The sequence below is a fragment of the Engraulis encrasicolus genome, chromosome 14 (assembly GCF_034702125.1).
Source record: "Engraulis encrasicolus isolate BLACKSEA-1 chromosome 14, IST_EnEncr_1.0, whole genome shotgun sequence".
In the NCBI taxonomy this organism is placed as follows: domain Eukaryota; kingdom Metazoa; phylum Chordata; class Actinopteri; order Clupeiformes; family Engraulidae; genus Engraulis; species Engraulis encrasicolus.
The window spans coordinates 25,681,147-25,700,729 of record NC_085870.1 but is presented as its reverse complement, the minus strand read 5'-3'; the positions used below and the strand labels follow the sequence as shown (position 1 = coordinate 25,700,729).

Genomic DNA, 19,583 nt, shown 5'->3' with positions numbered 1-19,583 from the left:
TTTGCAAAGGCTTTTTTATTGGTGCGGATGGTCTGGGAAGGAAAGAAGCTGCATTGGCATTGAGTGTATTGACTTTAGGCTTGCTGACCTGCGATTCCTTGGCCTTGCTGACATGAGACCCCTTAGCCTTTGAGCGTTTAGAGGAATGCCTACTGGTCACGCTGGCGGACTTTAGCACGTTCAATTTAGCCATGTGAGCTGCAATCTCCTCATCCATGAGCAATTTCTCCTTCCGTCTCCTGATCCGCTCCTCTTCCTCTTCCAAGTCATGTTTTTCCTGCATCCTCTCTTGTCTCACCTGTAGCGCTGCCAATTTGGCCTGGGCCTTGACACGGGCTTGAGAGGTACTGGATAATGATGAAGATGGCCTAGTTGACACGTTTGATATGCTGTCAGAGGGTTGCAGTTCATCCTGAAGCTCAGACATTTCAGTTTCTTTCTCTGGTTCATTTTGCACTTGTGCTTGACAAACATCATTTTGTTCACTTTGTTCACTCGCAGGAGTTCTTTCAACAGAGTTAATTTGTGTTTCACATTCATTCACCCATGTTGTGACGTCATCTGTAAACCCACTTGTGTAGCTTTTAATACTGGTAAACCATTCATTTTGATTTTCTTTCACGTCTGGTGGCAACAAAGGGGTTAATGCGTCATGCAGTGAAACGGAGGAGTCATACAGTTGCTTTAGTGTTTCAAGATTTCTTTTCACAAGAGTGACATTTTCATTTCTTTTCATAAGCTCTTTCATGGAGGGAATTAAATCTTTGATTTTGTTAACGTTTGTTTTTCGATCCTTTTGCAATGTTTCTATTTTTAGTAACAATGCTTTTTCAGTTGGTTTTGCATCACGTTTGGGACGACCGTCAACATCAACACCATCGGGTTCACCTTTATCACTCATCTTGCACTTCAACAATTCAGCGTTTGCCATGTAGCAAGCCTCAACAAGTTTCAAACTTCACAATTTCATAAGAAGCCTTCACGTTTCAATCACGTAGCTCATTTACGTTTCCAAACATGACATACAACTTCAGCAGCGCATCCAGCATCACGCAGCAAACATCAAAGCGGCCCGCGGTCTTCCCCAATGGAAGCCGAATCTTCGACTGCGTTTTCCAATACACAGCGTAATGGATTAAATACAGGCCTACCGTTTGGAGTTGCTTGGCTGTCTGTGGTTGAAGTTGTGGTCCACGAATCCACAGCTGTTTCCAATCAACTGTGGCGATCGTCTTCCTTGTGCGTAATCCAGGTAACGTGAAAGGCAAACTTGTCGGGCTTCTGAAACTTCACTTTTTTGTTGACAAAATGTGGCGGCTAAAATCCAATGGTGCCGCCGAGAGGTTGGTTGGGAGGTTTAAAAGCTGACGCGCAAACACTTCTCTTCGTTCGTTGTCCTTTATTCAAGTTTTATCGATTTCAGTACAAAGGTTAAAAACGCATACTAAAACCGCCACCATGCAGTGTGCTACTGGTGAGTGTTAAAGTGCCAAAGTGCGTTTAAAAGAGCAAATGTTTCTCAGCGTGCGGTCAACAAAAATTGTGCTCTCCCATGCCTACCCCTCTCCCTACCAGTGAGCAGGTGCACAGGTGCCTAAATACCACACTAATTGATACCCTACACTCACGTGACACCCCGCGGTGATCGCCAAATTAAAAGCCATTACAAAAAACACATGACAAGGCATATGGCCGCTACAGATAAAATAACGGTATCCTTGCAAGTCCTTCCAGTGGTAGTAGCCTAATGTTTTGACTGTCAGCATCCCTCTCGCTGTTATCCAACAACAGTAGTGGTTGAATTGAATAGCCTACCCCTACAGCTGTGGTGCGCCAAAGCGGTACGCGTGTTGGTTCAGACTGCCCCCCGGTGACCAAAAAGTGTATTGCAAAGGGGTGAACAGGCAGATGTAAGTTTTAATTTGCGTTATCTCGCAAAAGATTTGCGTAATTTCGCAAAAGGCTTGCGTTTTCTCGCAAATAGTTTGCGTTATCTCGCAAAAGATTTGCGTTATCTCGCAAAAGTGCCCAGTCTCCAGTGCATACATTCCCCCCTCCAAAAAAATCCCTCCATGTCACCAATGGGCTTCGGTAGGGCTCTACTTTCCATATATGAACCATTCAATGAATTCATGCCAATGAAATGAATAAAAAAAAAAACTATTTCAGTTGACTTGGTCAGGAATTCAACAAATCTCTAGATGCAGAGTCAAACCTAAATCTAAAGAATACTGCCTATGGTGCTTGATGGCCTACTAGGTCTTTTCTAAGGTTAAATTGGTAATAAATCCCTTATTGTGCATGAACAAGACATTTGCGAATACATGGCTAACAAATGTTTGATTTTGCTTTGTACATGCCTTACAAGTTACTTATGCAGGTACATTGTATGTATTAGTGCTAATAGATGTATCCCTAAAATGAAGTGTTATCGGTTATACTGAAATACTATGAGAACATGCAATACCACCAGCACCGCCACCACTGGAACCGGCACCACCGCCACCACCACCGGCACCGCCACCACCGCCACCACCACCACCGCCACCGCTGGCACCACTGGCACCACTGGCACCACCACCACCACGGCCGCCACCACTGGCACTGCCACCACCGCCACCACTGCCACCGCCACCACCGGTGCCACCACAACCACCGCTGGCACCGCCACCACTGGCATCACTACTACCACTACACCAACCACAACTACCACCACTCCAACCACCACTACTACCACCCCAACCACCACTACTACCACTACACCAACCACCACTACTACCACTACACCAACCACCACTACCACCACTACAACCACCACTACAACCACTCCAACCACCACTACTACCAATCCAACAACCACAACTACCACCACTGCAACCACCCCAACCACCTCAACAACCACTGCAACCACCACTACTAGCACTCCAACAACCACAACAACAACCACTCCAGCCACCACTACTACCACCCCAACCACCACTGCAACCACCCCAACCACGTCGACAACCACTCCAACCACCACTACCACCACTACTACCACCCCAACCACCACTTCAACCACCTCGACAACCACTCCAACCACCACTACTACCACCCCAACCACCACTGCAAGCACCTTGACAACCACTCCAACCACCACTGCTACCACTTCAACAACCACAACTACCACCACTGCAACCACCCCAACCACCTCGACAACCACTGCTACCACTACTACTACCACTCCAACAACCACAACAACCACCACTCCAACCACCACTACTACCACTCCAACAACCACAACTACCACTCCAACCACCACTACTACCACTTCAACAACCACAACTACCACCACTGCAACCACTCCAACCACCTCGACAACAACTCCAACCACCACTACTACCACTCCAACCACCTCGACAACAACTCCAACCACCACTACTACCACTCCAACAACCACAACTACCACTGCAACCACCACTACTACCACCACTACAACCACCCCAACCACCACTTCAACCACCTCGACAACCACTCCAACCACCACTACTACCACTCCAACAACCACCACTACAACCACTCCAAGCACCACTACTACCACCACTACAACCACCCCAACCACCACTACAACCACCTCGACAACCACTCCAACCACCACTACTACCACTCCAACAACCACAACAACCACCACTCCAACCACCACTACTACCACTCCAACAACCACAACTTCCACTCCAACCACCACTACTACCACAACTACTACCACTCCAACCACCACTACTACCACTCCAACCACCTCGACAACCACTCCAACCACCACTACTACCACTCCAACAACCACAACTACCACTCCAACCACCACTACTACCACCCCAACCACCACTCCAACCACCACTACTACCACTCCAACAACCACAACTACCACTCCAACCACCACTACTACCACAACTACTACCACTCCAACCACCTCGACAACCACTCCAACCACCACTACTACCACTCCAACAACCACCACTACAACCACTCCAAGCACCACTACTACCACCACTACAACCACCCCAACCACCACTTCAACCACCTCGACAACCACTCCAACCACCACTACTACCACTCCAACAACCACAACAACCACCACTCCAACCACCACTACTACCACTCCAACAACCACAACTTCCACTCCAACCACCACTACTACCACAACTACTACCACTCCAACCACCACTACTACCACTCCAACCACCTCGACAACCACTCCAACCACCACTACTACCACTCCAACAACCACAACTACCACTTCAACCACCACTACTACCACCACTACAACCACCCCAACCACCACTACTACCACTCCAACAACCACAACTACCACTCCAACCACCACTACTACCACTCCAACCACCACTGCAACCACCCCAACCACCTCGACAACCACTCCTACCACCACTACTACCACTCCAACAACCACAACAACCACCACAACTACCACTTCAACCACCACTACTACCACCCCAACCACCACTCCAACCACCACTACTACCACTCCAACAACCACAACTACCACTCCAACCACCACTACTACCACTCCAACAACCACAACTACCACTCCAACCACCACTACTACCACTCCAACCACCTCGACAACCACTCCAACCACCACTACTACCACTCCAACCACCACTCCAACCACCACTACTACCACTCCAACAACCACAACTACCACTCCAACCACCACTACTACCACAACTACTACCACTCCAACCACCACTACTACCACTCCAACCACCTCGACAACCACTCCAACCACCACTACTACCACTCCAACAACCACAACTACCTCTGCAACCACCACTACTACCACCACTACAACCACCACTACTACCACTCCAACAACCACAACTACCACTGCAACCACCACTACTACCACCACTACAACCACCCCAACCACCACTTCAACCACCTCGACAACCACTCCAACCACCACTACTACCACTCCAACAACCACAACAACCACCACTCCAACCACCACTACTACCACTCCAACAACCACAACTACCACTCCAACCACCACTACTACCACAACTACTACCACTCCAACCACCTCGACAACCACTCCTACCACCACTACTACCACTCCAACCACTTCGACAACAACTTCAACCACCACTTCTACCACTCCAACAACTACAACTACCACTCCAACCACCCAAACCACCTCGACAACCACTCCAACCACTACTACTACCACTCCAACAACCACAACAACCACCACTCCAACCACCACTACTACCACTCCAACAACCACAACTACCACTCCAACCACCACTACTACCACAACTACTACCACTCCAACAACCACCACTACAACCACCCCAACCACCACTTCAACCACCTCGACAACCACTCCAACCACCACTACTACCACTCCAACAACCACCACTACAACCACTCCAAGCACCACTACTACCACCACTACAACCACCCCAACCACCACTTCAACCACCTCGACAACCACTCCAACCACCACTACTACCACTCCAACAACCACAACAACCACCACTCCAACCACCACTACTACCACTCCAACAACCACAACTTCCACTCCAACCACCACTACTACCACAACTACTACCACTCCAACCACCACTACTACCACTCCAACCACCTCGACAACCACTCCAACCACCACTACTACCACTCCAACAACCACAACTACCACTCCAACCACCACTACTACCACTCCAACCACCACTCCAACCACCACTACTACCACTCCAACCACCACTACTACCACTCCAACAACCACAACTACCACTCCAACCACCACTACTACCACAACTACTACCACTCCAACCACCTCGACAACCACTCCAACCACCACTACTACCACTCCAACAACCACCACTACAACCACTCCAAGCACCACTACTACCACCACTACAACCACCCCAACCACCACTTCAACCACCTCGACAACCACTCCAACCACCACTACTACCACTCCAACAACCACAACAACCACCACTCCAACCACCACTACTACCACTCCAACAACCACAACTTCCACTCCAACCACCACTACTACCACAACTACTACCACTCCAACCACCACTACTACCACTCCAACCACCTCGACAACCACTCCAACCACCACTACTACCACTCCAACAACCACAACTACCACTTCAACCACCACTACTACCACCACTACAACCACCCCAACCACCACTACTACCACTCCAGCAACCACAACTACCACTCCAACCACCACTACTACCACCCCAACCACCACTCCAACCACCCCAACCACCACTACTACCACCACTACTACCACTCCAGCAACCACAACTACCACTCTAACCACCACTACTACCACTTCAACCACCACTACTACCACCACTGCAACCACCCCAACCACCACTACTACCACTCCAACAACAACAACAACCACTCCAACCACCACTACTACCACTCCAACAACCACAACTACCACTCCAACCACCACTACTACCACTCCAACCACCTCGACAACCACTCCAACCACCACTACTACCACTCCAACCACCACTCCAACCACCACTACTACCACTCCAACAACCACAACTACCACTCCAACCACCACTACTACCACAACTACTACCACTCCAACCACCACTACTACCACTCCAACCACCTCGACAACCACTCCAACCACCACCACTACAACCACTCCAAAAACCACAACTACCACTGCAACCACCACTACTACCACCCCAACCACCACTCCAACCACCACTACTACCACTCCAACAACCACAACTACCACTGCAACCACCACTACTACCACCACTACAACCACCCCAACCACCACTTCAACCACCTCGACAACCACTCCAACCACCACTACTACCACTCCAACAACCACAACAACCACCACTCCAACCACCACTACTACCACTCCAACAACCACAACTACCACTCCAACCACCACTACTACCACAACTACTACCACTCCAACCACCTCGACAACCACTCCAACCACCACTACAACCACTCCAACCACCACTTCAACCACCTCGACAACAACTCCAACCACCACTACTACCACTCCAACAACAACAACTACCACCACTACTACCACCCCAACCACCAGTACAACCACTCCAACCACCTCGACAACCACTCCAACCACAACTACTACCACTCCAACAACCTCAACTACCACTCCAACCACTTCTACTACCACTCCAACAACCACTACTACCACTCCAACAACCACAACTACCACTCCAACAACCTCGACAACAACTCCAACCACCACTACTACCACTCCAACAACCACAACTACCACTGCAACCACCACTACTACCACCACTACAACCACCCCAACCACCACTTCAACCACCTCGACAACCACTCCAACCACCACTACTACCACTCCAACAACCACAACAACCACCACTCCAACCACCACTACTACCACTCCAACAACCACAACAACCACCACTCCAACCACCACTACTACCACTCCAACAACCACAACTTCCACTCCAACCACCACTACTACCACAACTACTACCACTCCAACCACCACTACTATCACCACTACTACCACTCCAACAACCACAACTTCCACTCCAACCACCACTACTACCACAACTACTACCACTCCAGCCACCATTACTACCACTCCAACCACCTCGACAACAACTCCAACCACCACTACTACCACTCCAACAACCACAACTACCACTGCAACCACCACTACTACCACCACTACAACCACCCGAACCACCACTTCAACCACCTCGACAACCACTCCAACCACCACTACTACCACTCCAACAACCACCACTACAACCACTCCAAGCACCACTACTACCACCACTGCAACCACCCAAACCACCTCGACAACCACTCCAACCACCACTACTACCACCCCAACCACCACTCCAACCACCACTACTACCACTCCAACAACCACAACTTCCACTCCAACCACCACTACTACCACAACTACTACCACTCCAACCACCACTACTACCACCCCAACCACCACTCCAACCACCACTACTACCACTCCAACCACCTCGACAACCACTCCAACCACCACTACTACCACTCCAACAACCACAACTACCACTCCAACCACCACTACTACCACTCCAACAACCACCACTCCAACCACCACTACTACCACTCCAACCACCTCGACAACCACTCCAACCACCACTACTACCACTCCAACAACCACAACTACCACTCCAACCACCACTACTACCATAACTACTACCACTCCAACCACCTCGACAACCACTCCAACCACCACTACTACCACTCCAACAACCACCACTACAACCACTCCAAGCACCACTACTACCACCACTACAACCACCCCAACCACCACTTCAACCACCTCGACAACCACTCCAACCACCACTACTACCACTCCAACCACCACTACTACCACTCCAACCACCTCGACAACCACTCCAACCACCACTACTACCACTCCAACAACCACAACTACCACTGCAACCACCACTACTACCACCACTACAACCACCCCAACCACCACTTCAACCACCCCAACCACCACTACTACCACCACTACTACCACTCCAGCAACCACAACTACCACTCCAACCACCACTACTACCACTCAAATAACCACAACTACTACCACTCCAACCACCACTACAACCACCTCGACAACCACTCCAACAACCACAACTACCACTACAACCAGAACTACTACCACTTCAACCACAACAACTACCACTCCAACAACCATAACTACCACTCCAATACACCACCTCATAGCTACCACTCCAACCACCACTACTACCACCACTACTACCACTCCAACAACCACAACTACCACTCCAACCACCACTACTACCACTCCAACAACCACAACTACTACCACCCCAACCACCTCGACAACCACTCCAACCACAACTACTACCACTCCAACAACCACAACTACCACTCCAACCACTTCTACTACCACTCCAACAACCACAACTACCACTCCAACCACCTCAACAACAACTCCAACCACCACTACAACCACTTCGACAACAACTCCAACCACCACTACTACCACAACTACCACTCCAACCACCTCAACAACAACTCCAACCACCACTACTACCACTCCAACTACAACAACTACCACCACTCCAACCACCACTACTACCATTCCAACAACCACAACTACTACCACTCCAACCACCACTACTACCACTCCAACCACCTCGACAACCACTCCAACCACCACCACTACAACCACTCCAAAAACCACAACTACCACTGCAACCACCACTACTACCACCCCAACCACCACTCCGACCACCGCTACTACCACTCCAACAACCACAACTACCACTGCAACCACCACTACTACCACCACTACAACCACCCCAACCACCACTTCAACCACCTCGACAACCACTCCAACCACCACTACTACCACTCCAACAACCACAACAACCACCACTCCAACCACCACTACTACCACTCCAACAACCACAACTACCACTCCAACCACCACTACTACCACAACTACTACCACTCCAACCACCACTACTACCACTCCAACCACCTCGACAACCACTTCAACCACCACTACTACCACCCCAACCACCACTCCAACCACCACTGCAAGCACCTTGACAACCACTCCAACCACCACTGCTACCACTCCAACAACCACAACTACCACTCCAACCACCACTACCTCGACAACCACTGCTACCACTACTACTACCACTCCAACAACCACAACAACCACCACTCCAACCACCACTACTACCACTCCAACAACCACAACTACCACTCCAACCACCACTACTACCACAACTACTACCACTCCAACCACAACTACTACCACTCCAACCACCTCGACAACAACTCCAACCACCACTACTACCACTCCAACAACCACAACTACCACTGCAACCACCACTACTACCACCACTACAACCACCCCAACCACCACTTCAACCACCTCGACAACCACTCCAACCACCACTACTACCACTCCAACAACCACAACAACCACCACTCCAACCACCACTACTACCACTCCAACAACCACAACAACCACCACTCCAACCACCACTACTACCACTCCAACAACCACAACTTCCACTCCAACCACCACTACTACCACAACTACTACCACTCCAACCACCACTACTACCACAACTACTACCACTCCAACAACCACAACTACCACTCCAACCACCACTACTACCACAACTACTACCACTCCAACCACAACTACTACCACTCCAACCACCTCGACAACAACTCCAACCACCACTACTACCACTCCAATAACCACAACTACCACTGCAACCACCACTACTACCACCACTACAACCACCCCAACCACCACTTCAACCACCTCGACAACCACTCCAACCACCACTACTACCACTCCAACCACCTCGACAACCACTCCAACCACCACTACTACCACTCCAACAACCACAACTACCACTCCAACCACCACTACTACCACCCCAACCACCACTCCAACCACCACTACTACCACTCCAACAACCACAACTTCCACTCCAACCACCACTACTACCACAACTACTACCACTCCAACCACCACTACTACCACTCCAACCACCTCGACAACCACTCCAACCACCACTACTACCACTCCAACAACCACAACTACCACTCCAACCACCACTACTACCACCCCAACCACCACTACTACCACTCCAACAACCACAACTACCACTCCAACCACCACTACTACCACTCCAACAACCACAACTACCACTCCAACCACCACTACTACCATAACTACTACCACTCCAACCACCTCGACAACCACTCCAACCACCACTACTACCACTCCAACAACCACCACTACAACCACTCCAAGCACCACTACTACCACCACTACAACCACCCCAACCACCACTTCAACCACCTCGACAACCACTCCAACCACCACTACTACCACTCCAACAACCACAACAACCACCACTCCAACCACCACTACTACAACCACTCCAACAACCACAACTTCCACTCCAACCACCACTACTACCACAACTACTACCACTCCAACCACCACTACTACCACTCCAACCACCTCGACAACCACTCCAACCACCACTACTACCACTCCAACAACCACAACTACCACTTCAACCACCACTACTACCACCTCGACAACCACTCCAACCACCACTCCAACCACCACTACTACCACTCCAACAACCACAACTACCACTCCAACCACCACTACTACCACAACTACTACCACTCCAACCACCACTACTACCACTCCAACCACCTCGACAACCACTCCAACCACCACTACTACCACTCCAACCACCACTCCAACCACCACTACTACCACTCCAACAACCACAACTACCACTCCAACCACCACTACTACCACAACTACTACCACTCCAACCACCACTACTACCACTCCAACCACCTCGACAACCACTCCAACCACCACTACTACCACTCCAACAACAACAACTACCACTGCAACCACCACTACTACCACTCCAACCACCACTACAACCACCCCAACCACCACTTCAACCACCTCGACAACCACTCCAACCACCACTACTACCACTCCAACAACCACAACAACCACCACTCCAACCACCACTACTACCACTCCAACAACCACAACTACCACTCCAACCACCACTACTACCACAACTACTACCACTCCAACCACCTCGACAACCACTCCAACCACCACTACAACCACTCCAACCACCACTTCAACCACCTCGACAACCACTTCAACCACCTTGACAACCACTCCAACCACCACTACTACCACTTCAACAACCACAACTACCACCACTGCAACCACCCCAACCACCTCGACAACCACTGCTACCACTACTACTACCACTCCAACAACCACAACAACCACCACTCCAACCACCACTACTACCACTCCAACAACCACAACTACCACTCCAACCACCACTACTACCACAACTACTACCACTCCAACCACAACTACTACCACTCCAACCACCTCGACAACAACTCCAACCACCACTACTACCACTCCAACAACCACAACTACCACTGCAACCACCACTACTACCACCACTACAACCACCCCAACCACCACTTCAACCACCTCGACAACCACTCCAACCACTACTACTACCACTCCAACAACCACCACTACAACCACTCCAAGCACCACTACTACCACCCCAACCACCACTACAACCACCTCGACAACCACTCCAACCACCACTACTACCACTCCAACAACCACACTCACCAACCAACTACCCAACCACCACCACTACTACCACTCCAACAACCACAACTACCTCTGCAACCACCACTACTACCACCACTACAACCACCCCAACCACCACTACTACCACTTCAACCACCTCGACAACCACTCCAACCACCACTACTACCACTCCAACAACCACAACTTCCACTCCAACCACCACTACTACCACAACTACTACCACTCCAACCACCACTACTACCACTCCAACAACCACAACTTCCACTCCAACCACCACTACTACCACAACTACTACCACTCCAACCACCACAACTACTACCACTCCAACCACTACAACCATTCCCACCACCGCTACTTCCACCCCAACCACCACTACTACCATTCCAACTACCTCGACAACCACTCCAAGCACCACTACTACCACCCCAACCACCACTACAACCACCTCAACAACCACTCCAACCACCACTACTACCACTCCAACAACCACAACTACCTCTGCAACCACCACTACTACAACCACTCCAACCACCACAACTACCACTCCAACCACCACTACTACCACTTCAAACTACTACCACTCCAACCACCACTACTACCACAACTACTACCACTCCAACCACCACTACTACCACTCCAACCACCACTACTACCACTCCAACAACCACAACTACCACTTCAACCACCACTACTACCACCCCAACCACCACAACTACCTCCTCAACCACTCCAACCACCTCGACAACCACTCCTACCACCACTACTACCACTACAACCACCACTACTACCACCACTCCAACCACCACTACAACCACCTCAACCACCACTTCAACCACCTCGACAACCACTCCAAGCACCACTACTACCACTCCAACAACCACAACAACCACCACTCCAACCACCACTACTACCACTCCAACAACCACAACTACCACTCCAACCACCACTACTACCACAACTACTACCACTCCAACCACCACTACTACCACTCCAACCACCTCAACCACCACCACTCCAACCACCACTACTACCACAACAACTACTACCGCAACGACCACCACCACAACCACCACTACTACCACCACTACTACCACTCCAACAACCACAACTACTACCACCCCAACCACCTCGACAACCACTCCTACCACCACTACTACCACTCCAACAACCACAACTACTACCACTCCAACCACCACTACTACCACTCCAACCACCACTACTACCACCCCAACCACCACTACAACCACTTCGACAACAACTCCAACCACCACTACTACCACTCCAACAACCACAACTACTACCACCCCAACCACCTCGACAACCACTCCTACCACCACTACTACCACTCCAACAACCACAACTACCACTCCAACCACCACTACTACCACCCCAACCACCACTTCAACCACCTCGACAACCACTCCAACCACCACTACTACCACTCCAACAACCACAACAACCACCACTCCAACCACCACTACTACCACTCCAACAACCACAACAACCACCACTCCAACCACCACTACTACCACTCCAACAACCACAACTACCACTCCAACCACCACTACTACCACAACTACTACCACTCCAACCACCACTACTACCACTCCAACCACCACTCCAACAACCACAACTACCACTCCAACCACCACTACTACCACAACTACTACCACTCCAACCACCACTACTACCACTCCAACCACCTCGACAACCACTCCAACCACCACTACTACCACTCCAACAACAACAACTACCACTGCAACCACCACTACTACCACCACTACAACCACCCCAACCACCACTTCAACCACCTCGACAACCACTCCAAGCACCACTACTACCACTCCAACCACCTCGACAACCACTCCAACCACAACTACTACCACTCCAACAACCACAACTACCACTCCAACCACTTCTACTACCACTCCAACAACCACTCCAACCACCACTACTACCACTCCAACCACCACTCCAACCACCACTACTACCACTCCAACAACCACAACTACCACTCCAACCACCACTACTACCACTCCAACAACCACAACTACCACTCCAACCACCTCAACAACCACTCCAACCACCACTACTACCACTCCAACAACAACTACCACCACTCCAACCACCACTACTACAACCCCAACCACCACTCCAACCACCACTACTACCACTCCAACCACCTCGACAACCACTCCAACCACCACTACTACCACTCCAACAACCACAACTACCACTCCAACCACCACTACTACCACAACTACTACCACAACTACTACCACTCCAACCACCTCGACAACCACTCCAACCACCACTACTACCACTCCAACAACCACAACTACCACTCCAACCACCACTACTACCACCACTACAACCACCCCAACCACCACTTCAACCACCTCGACAACCACTCCAACCACCACTACTACCACTCCAACAACAACGACAACCACTCCAACCACCTCGACAACCACTCCAACCACCACTACTACCACTCCAACAACCACAACTACCACTCCAACCACCACTCCTACCACCACTACTACCACTCCAACCACCTCAACAACAACTCCAACCACCACTACTACCACTCCAACAACAACAACTACCACCACTACTACCACTCCAACAACCACAACTACTACCACTCCAACCACCACTACTACCACCCCAACCACCTCGACAACCACTCCTACCACCACTACTACCACTCAAACAACCACAACTACCACTCCAACCACTTCTACTACCACTCCAACCACCTCGACAACCACTCCAACCACCACTACTACCACCACTACTACCACTCCAGCAACCACAACTACCACTCTAACCACCACTACTACCACTTCAACCACCACTACTACCACCCCAACCACCACTCCAACCACCACTACTACCACTCCAATAACCACAACTACCACTGCAACCACCACTACTACCACTCCAACAACCACCACTACAACCACTCCAAGCACAACTACTACCACTCCAACCACCTCGACAACCACTCCAACCACCACTACTACCACTCCAACAACCACAACAACCACCACTCCAACCACCACTACTACCACTCCAACAACCACAACTACCACTCCAACCACCACTACTACCACAACTACTACCACTCCAACCACCACTACTACCACTCCAACCACCTCGACAACCACTCCAACCACCACCACTACAACCACTCCAAAAACCACAACTACCACTGCAACCACCACTACTACCACCCCAACCACCACTCCAACCACCACTACTACCACTCCAACAACCACAACTACCACTGCAACCACCACTACTACCACCACTACAACCACCCCAACCACCACTTCAACCACCTCGACAACCACTCCAACCACCACTACTACCACTCCAACAACCACAACAACCACCACTCCAACCACCACTACTACCACTCCAACAACCACAACTACCACTCCAACCACCACTACTACCACAACTACTACCACTCCAACCACCTCGACAACCACTCCAACCACCACTACAACCACTCCAACCACCACTTCAACCACCTCGACAACCACTTCAACCACCTTGACAACCACTCCAACCACAACTACTACCACTTCAACAACCACAACTACCACCACTGCAACCACCCCAACCACCACCTCGACAACCACTCCAACCACCACTACTACCACTCCAACAACCACAACAACCACCACTCCAACCACCACTACTACCACTCCAACAACCACAACTACCACTCCAACCACCACTACTACCACAACTACTACCACTCCAACCACAACTACTACCACTCCAACCACCTCGACAACAACTCCAACCACCACTACTACCACTCCAACAACCACAACTACCACTGCAACCACCACTACTACCACCACTACAACCACCCCAACCACCACTTCAACCACCTCGACAACCACTCCAACCACCACTACTACCACTCCAACAACCACAACAACCACTCCAACAACCACCACTACTACCACTCCAACAACCACAACAACCACCACTCCAACCACCACTACTACCACTCCAACAACCACAACTTCCACTCCAACCACCACTACTACCACTCCAACCACCACTACTACCACTCCAACCACCACTACTACCACCACTCCAACCACCACTACTACCACTCCAACAACCACAACTACCACTCCAACCACCACTACTACCACAACTACTACCACTCCAACCACCACTACTACCACTCCAACCACCTCGACAACCACTCCAACCACCACTACTACCACTCCAACAACCACAACTACCACTTCAACCACCACTACTACCACCCCAACCACCACTCCAACCACCACTACTACCACTCCAACAACCACAACTACCACTCCAACCACCACTACTACCACTCCAACCACCAGTACAACCACTACAACCACCTCGACAACCACTCCAACAACCACAACTACTACCACTCCAACAACCACTACTACCACCCAAACCACCACTACTACCACCACTACAACCACCACTTCAACCACCTCGACAACCACTCCAACCACCTCTACAACCACTCCAACCACCACCACAACCACTCCATCAACCACCACTACTACTACTCCAACAACCACAACTACCACTCCAACCAGCACTACTACCACCACAACTACCACTCCAACAACCATAACTACCACTCCAATCACTACTACCACTTCAACTTCTTCCACTCCAACCACCACTACAACCACTCCAACCACAACTACCACTACAACCAGAACTACTACCACTTCAACCACAACTACCTCTCCAACAACCATAACTACCACTCCAATCACTACTACCACTTCAACTTCTTCCACTCCAAGCACCACTACAACCACCTCGACAACCACTCCAACAACCACAACTACCACTCCAACTACCTCAACAACCACTCCAACCACCACTACTACCAGCCACCACAACGAACACTCCGTCAACATACCTACAACGTAGTGTAGTCATTACACTATAGTGGAGAATTTATTGTAGTAATTAGTTGAGCATGGGAGTGGATGTAGTGTTGTTGTAGATTTTTGAGAAGTGTTGATGAAATATGATTAGGGTTTGTCGGAGGTTGGATGTAGTGGTTAGTAGTTTGATGTAATAATAGGAGTGGTTTAGAGGAAGTGTGGTGGTTAGTTGAGGTGGTAGTAGTGGAGGTTGGAGTGTTTCGATGATGATAGTGAGTGGAAAGTAGAGATGGTATGGTATTGGATTTTAGGGGTGGAAGTATTGTAGTGTGTGTTTGGAATTAGGTAAGTATGAGTTGTTGTGAGTTGTATATTAGTTGTGGTTGGAGTGTTTGTCGGGTGGTTGGAGTGGTAGAATGGTTGTTGGGAGTGGTAGTGTAGTTGTGGTGAGAGATGTGGTTGAGTTGGAAAGATTGTGGATGTATTTGGAAGTGAGTATAGTGGTATTTTGGAGAGGTTGGTGTAGGGGTTGTATTAGTGGTTGGTTGAGTTGGTAGTTGTGGTTTGTTTGGAGTGGTAGTAGTGGATGGTTGGAGTGGTATGACGTGTGTGGTGTTGGAGTGGAAGTAGTGGTGGTTGGAGTGGTTGGTTCGAGGTGGTTGAAGTTGTTGTTCTGTGTGGTGTTAGAAGTGGGTTGTAAGTAGTGGTTGGTGTCAGTGGTAGTTAGTGGTTTGTTGGATGTGGGTAGTGTAGTGGTGGTTGGAGTGGTTAGTCGTGGTGTGGAGTGGATGGAGTGAAGTAAAGGTGGCTGGAGTTGTTAGTAGTTTGTGGATAGTATGGTGTTTGGAGTGGAAGTGTTGAGTGGTGGTTTTGTTTTGAGTTGGTTGTAGAAGTGGTTGAGTAGTAGTGTGTGTGTTGGAGTGGTATAGTAGTGGAAGTATTGGAGTGGTTGTGAGTGGGAAGTTGTGGGTTGTTTGGTGGAGTGTGAAAGTAGTGTTGGTTTGGAGTGGTGTGTTTGGTTTGTGGTTGTTGGAGTGGTATTTATTAAGTGGTTTGGGTAGTGGGTGTGTTGTGGTTGTTGGGGTGAGTAGTAGTGGTTGTTGGAGTGGAGTGGTTCGAGTGGTGTTAAGTGAGGTGGTTGGGGTGGTTTTGTAGTGGTGTAGTAAGAGGTAGTTTTGCAGTGGTAGAAGTGGTATGTTGAATGGAGGTAGTTAGTGGAGGTTGGAGTTGTTTGTCGAGTTGGTTTGAGTGTGAGTAATTAAGTAGAGGGTTTTGTGGAGTGGTAGTAGTAGTTGGTGAGTATTTGTTGGTATGATTTGAGTTGTGGATATTGGAGTTGGTAGTATTAGGTTGGTTGTTGAGTGGTGGTTGTTAGTGGTTGTTGGAGTGGTTAGTAGTAGTGGTAAGCAGTGGTTGTCGAGGTGAGATTGTAGGTGATATTGGAATGTTGAGGACATAAATTGTGTCAGAGAGTCATAGTAAGTATTGTGGAAGTTCCAAGTATTTAATATACGTGGAGGTGTTAAGGAGTGAATGTAAGGTGGTGTGGATATGGTAGGAGGGTAGACCGTGAGGTGGGGAAGGAGATTTAAGATATTTGAGTTAGAAGTGGTATGATAGGTATATTGGAAGATAGTTGTGATATTGATTGAGTGGTATTTATGATGGTTGATGGGTTGTTAAGTGTAGTGTGTTTAATAGTTGATGGTAATGGATTGGTCATGTAGTGGTGTTTGGTAGTTGTAATGTCGAGGTGGTTTGACGATGGTGGTGATGGTTGGTGATAGAAGAGTATGTGAAGTGATGTGGAGTATGCAGTAGGAAAGTTGTGGTAGTTGGTTAGTGGTAGTAGCGGTGGTCTTTGAAGAGTTGATGTGTATGTTTGGAGTGGTAGTATTGGTGGTTTGCAGTTGGTAGATGTAGGAATATATGCTAGTGGTTTGTAGTGTTGGTAGTGTAATAGTAGTGGTTGACGAGGTGGAGGATTGTCAGGTTGTTGGAAGTATAAGTTTGAGTAATGTATGAGGGATAGTAGAATTTAATGTTAGGTAGTGGTGTTTGGAGTGCAAGTAGTGTTGTGATGTAGTGGATGATGGTAGTAGTGTAGGTTGGAGGATGGTAGTTGGTGGTTGGAGTGGTCTTAGATGGTGGTGGCAGTTGGTGTTGTCGAGTGAGTGGAGTGGTATTAGTGGTGGTTGGAGTAGGTAGTAGATGTGTTTGTGGTAGAAGTTATAATAGTGTAGGTTGTAGGAGTGGTAGTTAGTGTGTTGTTGGAGTTGTAGAGTGGTTGAGTTGATTGGTGGTTGTGTGTGTAGTAGTGGTGGTTTGAGTGGTTTGGGTGGTTATTTGGTGGGGGGGGTGGTAGTTTGTGGTAGTAGTGGTGGTTTGGGGTGTGGGGTTTTTTGGGGGTTGAGTGTTTA

General features: G+C 49.6%; 2 protein-coding genes across 2 annotated transcripts; both read left to right on the top strand.

Moving 5' to 3' along the window:
* Nucleotides 1–8,075: 8,075 nt before the first annotated feature.
* On the top strand, nt 8,076–14,689 carry LOC134463435 (mucin-2-like; the record flags this gene model as incomplete). The annotated part of the gene is made up of 2 exons (XM_063216632.1): nt 8,076–8,777; nt 13,772–14,689. Coding segments are annotated over 2 exons (1,620 nt in total), but the record flags the coding sequence as incomplete, so codon positions are not given.
* Nucleotides 14,690–15,505: 816 nt separating this feature from the next.
* Nucleotides 15,506–16,183, top strand: LOC134463211 (uncharacterized; the record flags this gene model as incomplete). The annotated part of the gene is made up of 1 exon (XM_063216433.1): nt 15,506–16,183. A coding segment is annotated over one exon (678 nt), but the record flags the coding sequence as incomplete, so codon positions are not given.
* Between the last annotated feature and the right edge of the window lie 3,400 nt (nt 16,184–19,583).